General features: G+C 35.0%; 2 protein-coding genes across 4 annotated transcripts; one reads left to right on the top strand and one right to left on the bottom strand.

Annotated features, from left to right (window-relative positions):
• Window positions 1–243: 243 nt before the first annotated feature.
• LOC129572161 (protein croquemort) lies at window positions 244–5,026 on the bottom strand. Of its 3 annotated transcripts, none has more exons than XM_055452094.1 (6): window positions 4,869–5,026; window positions 3,032–3,197; window positions 2,472–2,777; window positions 1,522–2,324; window positions 1,349–1,439; window positions 244–1,228 (listed from the first exon to the last, which is right to left on the bottom strand). In XM_055452094.1, exons 2-6 carry the CDS (start codon window positions 3,155–3,157, stop codon window positions 1,064–1,066), a joined length of 1,491 nt encoding a protein of 496 aa, XP_055308069.1. In that variant the 5' UTR covers window positions 3,158–3,197; window positions 4,869–5,026; the 3' UTR covers window positions 244–1,063. The 3 variants fall into 3 exon arrangements, with proteins under 3 accessions (XP_055308069.1, XP_055308068.1, XP_055308067.1); XM_055452093.1 differs by lacking the exon at window positions 4,869–5,026 and adding an exon at window positions 4,189–4,616; XM_055452092.1 differs by lacking the exon at window positions 4,869–5,026 and adding an exon at window positions 3,309–3,516.
• A 1,398-nt stretch (window positions 5,027–6,424) lies between these two features.
• LOC129572162 (ribosome biogenesis protein BRX1 homolog) lies at window positions 6,425–8,492 on the top strand. The gene is made up of 2 exons (XM_055452095.1): window positions 6,425–7,461; window positions 7,535–8,492. Exons 1-2 carry the CDS (start codon window positions 7,348–7,350, stop codon window positions 8,384–8,386), a joined length of 966 nt encoding a protein of 321 aa, XP_055308070.1. The 5' UTR covers window positions 6,425–7,347; the 3' UTR covers window positions 8,387–8,492.
• Window positions 8,493–8,803: the final 311 nt, after the last annotated feature.

Here is an 8,803-nt window from a genome sequence, read left to right as displayed (position 1 = left end):
TGTTGCCACTTGGTGGTTAGGCTCGGGACTTATTGACCGATGTGTTAGATTTCGTATCGATATCAAAAGAGAATCGTTGATTCGTTTTTATTGGTAATCTATTTTTGACTTTAAAAACAACCTGTATTTTTGCAATGTTCTATCAATGCTGCAATTTAAAAATATATATATACTTTTTACGTGCAACAATAATCTGCTGTATATACATTGACTTTAAATTTTAAATAAAAAGCATAAAAGAAATGTAGAAAGAAATATAATTCGTTTAATTGACAAAAAAATGGCTTAAAAATGGAATGTATTTGAAAAAAAAAAGGTTCCAAATTATTAATATACTATGCCTTGTTCTAGGTTGTGAATCTCATTTAGTTATTTCAATACTGTTGATTGTTCGTTGATAATGCACTAGGAATTCCGTGCATTTAAATTATGTTTTTTTGGTGTCGATTCAATGACTATTACATTTTCATTTGGTTTGACGTGTATATTCACCAACCTGGCAAGTAAACGGTTGTTCTCATTTTGTTGTATATTGCTTAATCACAATTTGTATAGAACGGTTTATAATGATAATAAATTGTCAAATGTTGCACAACATTTGCCTATGCTTGACCGGCTCAAATGCTCTAATTTTTTTTTGCTATAATTGAACTAATGAATTTAGAATGTGGAAGCGCTCAATAGCGGACGGTAATAAACCGAGAAACATGTCAAGAGATTGTGTGTTGCTCCACTTAGGATGACATTGACAACATACATATTTTGTGCTTCCAAATCGATAAAACGATAAGCAAAATCGAATGTCTATTTTTTTCTTAGTTTTGGCACTTAAATTTTTCTCTCGATAGATTAAATTGTTTTTAGAAATTTCAAAATTGCTATCACAATCACATCTTGAACGCGAAATAGAAACCTAATTAGATAAAATATTAAAAACAAAAGAACAACTCGTCGTTGAAAATGGCGCCGCTTTCGTTATGAAACTCGTGGTATATGTATACTCGTGGCAAGGATCCAATGGAACAATTGGATTTGGTCGTGGTTTGACTAGTTTCGATGCAATTTAACTGGCCGTGCTGTCGGTTGTGAGTTCATCGTCCAGATTTTCGTATGTGGTTGTCCATGACTTGGTGTATGTGAGCACAGCACCGACCAACAACAGAATAAATCCGAGACCAGACACTCCGTATGCTAGGTACATTCCGATTGACGGTAATTGGAGAGCAATCTAGTGAGGGATGAGAAGAAAAAAATCAGAAATTTTTCACACATTGAGGTATTATTCCATGCATTGGATGACATTAAGACGTTAATCAAACAATTGATCTTAGCAGAAACGTTTTCTCACCTTAGCAGACTTTGCAATATCTTCGTCCAATTCAACGGTTTGAGCGAACCAAAATGCTGGAATTAACAATTTCGGCACATTTTTGTACAATCTGAAAAGCAAGTACAAGCGAGTGAATTATTAGAATCAATGCATTTAGATTCAAAATGGAACATTCGGATGATTTTACTCACTTAAATCCAGAAATTGGCTGAATGAGGGTATTGATCTGAATTTTAGCATCGACATCCAACGGAATGCCGGTTGTTGGTTCCAACGACAGCGAGAATTCGTGTTTACTTTGGTCCGGGCTCAAACCAGTTACTGCATTAACGTAGGCTTCATCAGCGAGATAGAAGTGTGGAAATGATGCAAAAACCGGTGCTCCGAATCGACAGTCGGACATATTGTGAACACCTCTCAATAAATCTGGGCAACTTTCCCTAGCACCAGTGCAATAGCAGCTATTTGGTGGATAATTTTGCCCATTGTCAAAAACGCGTGAGTCGCCAACCCATCGGCTTCCGGTTACGCCGAATCGAGTGTGTTGCTGTTGATATGCAAGGGTCAATGGTCGGCACAAATCAGTAACGAATAGCGATATGTCGGCAGTTGCATTCATATCCATTGGCCACAGTTCACCAGAAGTGCCGCTTACTTCGCTACATTCATCGTGATAAAACTTTGTCTTCTTCACATAATTCCATTTAGTTAACGTTCCCATTTTTTCCATGTCCGCTTGACCCGTACGCATTTCAAAATGACCATCGAATGTCCACGATCCGTTGCGGTCGACAAACCAACCGAATTTGTTGAATGGCGGTGCATTTGGCACCGGGAACTTCTTAACGAATGACAAGAATGGATCTGAATAACCGTCGAACAGAAGTTCTCGCACGGTCTTCGTTACTGTCAACTTCACCTTCAGAAGCTCCATCAGACCATTTGCACCGTATTTTATCAAATAATTGGAGTGGCGCAGGGAAAATACTGCGGACTGGAATATAATTATGTACAACACTTATTAGTTTTTTTGTTACATGACAATTATACAACGGAAACAATAGATTATAGAAAGAAATTCATAGAATAATTGGTCGGGAGATGAGAAATTTCAATTTGAATACAGAAGAATTCTCTTTACCGCGGCAATTACGTTGACATTCGTAACTTCGTCGTCTAGAGAGCCATTTGACATTTCAGGCATGAAATGCCACGTCCGGATTTGATCAAATGACACAGTGTCATTTTCAGGATGAAAAGTCACGTTCACTCGTTTATGTTTCTCCGTAAATACGTATGGTCCCATTTCGACGAGATCTGGCTTATAACTTGGCTCGTGTATGTCGTTCGCATTTGTCCAGTTGAACATCGTGAATTTTATGTACATTGGTAATGGGGTCTCGATCCAATTTTTGTAACTCATTGAACCTTCCTTCAATTCCAATTCCTAAAGAAGAAAAAGATGTCAATGTCAAAATTAATTTGTCTGGGTATCATTCGGCTCAATCCATGCCATATGGATTATGGAATCTGTAGACTATGCGCATAATGGAATTTATGATAAGATACTGATTGTTGACACTTTTTTTTTTAAAAATGCGTAGATATTTAGTACTCGTGTAATCATAAATCAATAGCCACTTTGAACTATTGATAATTTTATAGCCAAACAGATTGGCACCCAACTAAATATAAACTTACTTTGCGTAACAGCCAATTTGCCGTCGTTGGCCATAATAAACCGACAATTATCGCAAACAACATGAAAAATGTCCCACATCCGAACACCCAATATTTTCTCGACTGAGGATGACACCGAAAGCACATTGTGGCGGTGAGTTTTGTCTCTTCCTTGTTAAGTTTAGATCTGGAAATTGGAAAAAAAATGATCGTGATTAGAAACGCTTTTCATCCACACTCTTAAAACTAATTAATACGATTTTATTAATGTGATGCAATGAATAACTTGAAAACAGACGATTTCTCAACTGTTCCGTCAACGTAGGATTGTGGAAAAATGCGCAACACCAGAAAAATGTTCGTTGTTGATAAGCAAAAACCAAAATAATTGTGAGAGAGTCCGATTTTTTTCCGCTCTTTGTACATGTACAGAACCACTTAGTGTGTGTATTAGATTATGCATATCATCACAACAAACTGACCACCGACAAATACAATGCGATAAATAACTGGCTTATCGTAATTTTCTTTTAAACATAGCTACAAATGAACCGGGTTCATTCCAAAGTTTACGGACAGGGTAAAAGTTACATCTATGCACAGATATGAGTGAGACCATTTATTTGGATTGACAAGACAATTTCGAGGCGTAGTAAATAAATGTATTTTTCAGCGTAAAGGTATTATTATATGTCATGTCTTAGTATAACAAATGTTGGCCGTTCACTTTGCAATCATAATATTTGGAAACATTGACAATGAAATAAGTAAGTTTTGTTTATGCAAAAAACCAAGACGTTGTAAATTTGTAAGACATAACTGTTAAACTTTACATTGACCTTGTTTGAAACTAAAATTATCTATTCAATAAAATTTAAATCAACCAACAGTGAACAGACTCAAACAAAAGGTTCAACGCACTTGTACAAAACAAAAGCGTGTCAGTTGACTTCAATGCAAACTAAAACAGTCGACAAAAAATAGCATCTATGACTAATGACTAATGACTATAGGATAACACGACGCCTAACGTATAGAATAGCGACAATCAATGAGTGAATATGTATGAAACGTGATATTTTCGCCAAAGTCCAAACAGACTCCATAATACAGTGGCGGTTTTTTTTTTGGTTTGCATATTATTGGCACTGTGTATCGAGTTTAATTTAATTACGCACCGCTTTTTCTCGCTTGGGTTATTATTTTCATTCTGGCTCTGATCATGCGTCATACTGAACAAAGCACACTTCTTTTGAAACAATATTTATATTTATCTGCGGGTGTCGTATCTTTTCGTAAAAGTCGTAAAGAATCCGGAGTGAAAGGATCGATACAAAATCAAAGTCTTGAAACCACGTCACTTATGCAAAATAGATGAGTCAAATAGAACGTAGCGATTAAGTAGACGAAAAACCGGTGGTTATATGTTAAAGTTGCAATGATACGTGACAATTTCAACGGAATTTTTCGAGTTCAACGAGTTTATATGATATTTTTCAAAAATTCAAGTTTATTTTTTTCTTTTTCTTTTTCTACCAATATTAAAGAAAATTGAAAAATTTGAAGATTATCGCGATGTTCACTGGCTACTTAATAACTGTAATCTAAATCAAACTGAAGCAAAGCAAACATTATATGTGTAAATTGCTTATGCCACCGAAATTGATTATCTCTAAACAATTCAACTGTGATGCAGCTATTAGACATAAATTAAATTGACCAAACTGTGATCGTGATAAAGATTATTTTTTTGTTACTACACAAAGTCCAAGCTAATTCATTATTATCAACCACAAGCATTCGAATTGTAACCAATTGACCAATCATTATTTTTTTTTTTTTTTCTGTGAAAACTTACTGGATCGTATGAATGATGTTGTGATAGAAAATTCGTGACAATATTGGATGAATTGTTACAAAATAACAAAACTGATAATCAATCTCAATCTGAACAAAATGTAGCTATTACTAAAATGTTCTCATAGCACCTGACACGAACAAAGCCAAACTTATGATTGACGGTACTGTGTGCGTTTGTGTTTTTGTGAGTGTATACCGAGACTTTTTGCTTATATTTAGGGGACATTGCTGCAGGTTGGCTACCACTATTTGTTTTGGTCATAACTTTGTCAGGAGTGAACAATTAGAAGAGATTAAGGTACCGTTGGATAGATAATGTCTTGAGCTATAATTTTGCTTAAAAAACATATGCAATTGCTTTTCAAAAACAAAATTTATGGTCAAATTTCTGAAGATGCTGAAAATGGCGAATTTTTTTTTTTTTTCGCTGCAGGTTGAGAATTTTCAAAATTGTTATTTAAAATGTAAAAAAAAAAACTATAAAAATATGATATACTTTCAATGTTATGATGATTTTATTGCTCTATAAAGCAATTTGGAGCCCAAAAATTACTCTAATTCATCAGATTCGTTGTCCATTTCCTGAATGGTAGTCCAATCATAAATTTGATTAAATAAATGAATTTTCGAAAAAAAAGTCATCTTAAATGACTTATTTACTCTTCAATTCATAAACGAGAAAAACAATAAAATCTTTTATATTGTAAAAAATATCTTTTTTCAACCTGCAAAAAAGTCACTTTCTCAACCTGCAGTTTTATAGATATTTTTACCGAGACTCGCAATTTTTTTTCAACACCACAAAATGCACATAATTCTTGTTGAATCGTAAAGAGAAATGAAAATACTACAAAAAAACTGTTGCCCGACTCTTTTTTCAATGCAAAATAGTCACTTTATGACATTCGGCAATGACAAGTTTTCGCACAAAAATTTATGGGCGTATTGGAAGTGTATCAAAACAAACGCCAGTTCTGTCAGAACAATTTTAAAAAAAGAACAGGCCTCAAAATTATATTTTCAAAACTATTCCGATGGCGATATGATCACGTATAGTGAAAAAAAGTAACGATTCTCAACCTGCAGCAATTCTCAACCTGCAGCAATGTCCCCTATACATTGTAAACATTTCGCTTTTTTTTTGTAAATTTCATTGCGTCGTAGCTATAATAAAAATCATTTTTCATCAGAAACGAACCGACCTCTCCCGATCTCATCGACGGTTAATAAGTCTAAATATATATAATGGAAACAAGTTCTATTATATCAAATCGTTTAAAACACAAAATGTCTTCTCTAAATGATTGGCATGTTTGAGTTTTGCGATTGTATTTGTCACAAATAATTGGAAGACGATGTACCCGTAAATAAGCACGCACAAATGGAATTTAACAGCGAATGAAAAAAAAAAAACCAACAACGATTGTTGATTGAGTGCGGTGGTAATATTCGCAATACAAAATTGCGAATGTCCTTGATAATGTATCATCGGTATAAGCTCACCGTCGCAAATATTTGTAAAAAATTAGAAAAATATCAAAAGATTAGCCGAATATTCAATGTATACTTACAAACAATGATACGTTGAATAATGCACAATATGAATGTGCCACAGCAAATTAATCGAAGTTAACACATAAAATCACTTGCAAAATTATGTTCATTCGTCAGAAATTCAGTTAGTTTTCGTTACATATGAGCCGAATTTACAATTTTCTCTACGATAAAATGTGTTTGTATACTGCACTCTGATTGTTAATTAAATGAATGAGAACACAACGATAAAGGCCACAAAAAGTAAAACAACGAAAAAACAAAATAAAAAAAATGGCAAAATGTGGGCTCAGACGAACGAAAAAACTAAAAATTTTTACTAAATACCAACGACAACTCGGCCTATATCGTTGCTATCGCTGCACTCAATTAGTTTAACACTTCCAATGCGGCTGGATGGACAACACGTCCATTCTTTTATTCGTTTCGTTTTGAGTCTCTGTTTCGATTACGTTTATCGACATTGTTTTTGCCATACAAATGCTGAGTTTCGTTCATCAGTTCATCAGACACACAAAATTATGCAAGTGTATTGTGTAAGTGACACTTTCCTTTTTCACTGATTTTGAAACAACGAGATAAGGCGACAGTTGATAAGAACTTTCTCAATTGCACTGTATATTATCAGAATTTTATAAGTAAATACTCTTGCAATTGGCTAAAATAGTTGAAATAATAAAATAATTGTCAAAACTAATGAATTTCTTTCTGCTCACAGCCAAAACTGTTTATTGTATGTATTTCTTCGCAATTGTCAAAAAGAAAAAAATAACAAACGAAAAGGTGCGTTCATTGAGTGTGATTGAACGCACTCGTTTTGAATCTGTCAAAATACCATGTGCTTGTCGACACTGACACCGACATCGAACTTTAAACAAACGATTAGTTGAGAACGCGTGATAAAACGGTATTGATATTGAAAAATGGCCAAAATTAAGACACAAAAGAAGAAAAAGGTTCAACAAAAGGAAAAACCTGAAAATGAAGAAGTTGCATTGCCCAGCACCAGACAGTCGGACGATGTAATCCCGAATAAGGTAAGAATACATTTTCTCAACTTTGAAACCGGAGATGAGTGGCTCATAATTCCATTTATTCACCAAAATTTAGAGAAACTGGATAAACAAACAGCGTGTCTTGGTGTTTGCTGCACGTGGTATAAATCATCGTGATCGTCATTTGATGAAAGATTTGCGCATGTTGATGCCTCACCATCGCGAGGAATCGAAGATGGAGCGATCGAAAACGTTGAGCGTGGTCAACGAAGTGTGCAGCATGAAGCATTGCAACAAATCCATATTGTTCGAAGGTCGCCGCAAACAGGATTTGTATATGTGGTTCTCAAATGTGCCCGAAGGACCGTCAGCCAAATTTCTCATCGAAAACATACACACATTGGGAGAGCTCAAGCTCACCGGTAACTGTTTGAGAGGCTCACGTCCGTTGCTATCGTTCGATCCAAAATTCGACGACCTCCCGTATTTGCAATTGCTTAAAGAGCTATTCACACAGATTTTCGGCGTACCGAAACACCATCCCAAATCACAACCATTCTTCGATCATGTTTATTCGTTCACATTCTTGGATAAACGCATTTGGTTTAGAAACTTTCAAATTCTATCCGAAGATGGTGGTTTGTGTGAGATTGGCCCACGTTTTGTGATGAACCCGGTCAAAATTTTCGACGGTTCATTTGGCGGTGAACCGTTATGGGAAAATCCAGAGTATGTCAGCCCATCAAAGCATCGTCAGCTGTTGCGAAAAGCAGCCAAAGATCGTTACGTGAATCGCTTGGAACAAAAGACCACATACGAAGTCACCAGACCCAAAACAACGTTCATCTTCAACGAATTTAATGACATCTTCCAAGGTGATCCATTGGAAAAAGCCGCCGAATTTCTGGAAAAAGAAGACAAGGAAAAGGAGAAAGCCAGTCAGGCCAAACGTCGAAAGAAAAACTAATGCACCAGATTCTATTTTGAATTTTTTTTATTCGTCTTTAAGCTACAATTTATTGGAATAACAAAACTCGAAATTATTAAATAAAAAAAAAACCATTTGAAAAAAATTCGTATGATTTCATTCCTTTGAAGATCCAAATTTAATGTAGCGCTTCAACATTAAATTGAATATAGTTTAAGTTACTTTTAGGCTGGAAATGCAATAATGGTAATAAAACAACAGAAAAAAAGAAAAAATCATGTTTCGCTTCGGCATTCAGTTAAACGAAAATGAGAATATTTTCATGTTTTTGAGGTGATCAACGTTTTTGCCTACACAAACCCTTATTCTCCCTGGCATTTTGTTGAACTTGGCCAGACAATGTATTTGGATAACTTCAGCTAGCTAACTGAAAATATCTAGCTAAGCTCAGCGGCT

Source organism: Sitodiplosis mosellana, unplaced genomic scaffold (genome assembly GCF_009176505.1).
Source record: "Sitodiplosis mosellana isolate CC-2019 unplaced genomic scaffold, AAFC_SMos_1.0 Smas_scaffold_4321, whole genome shotgun sequence".
Classification (NCBI taxonomy): domain Eukaryota; kingdom Metazoa; phylum Arthropoda; class Insecta; order Diptera; family Cecidomyiidae; genus Sitodiplosis; species Sitodiplosis mosellana.
This window is presented reverse-complemented; position numbering and strand designations above follow the sequence as displayed.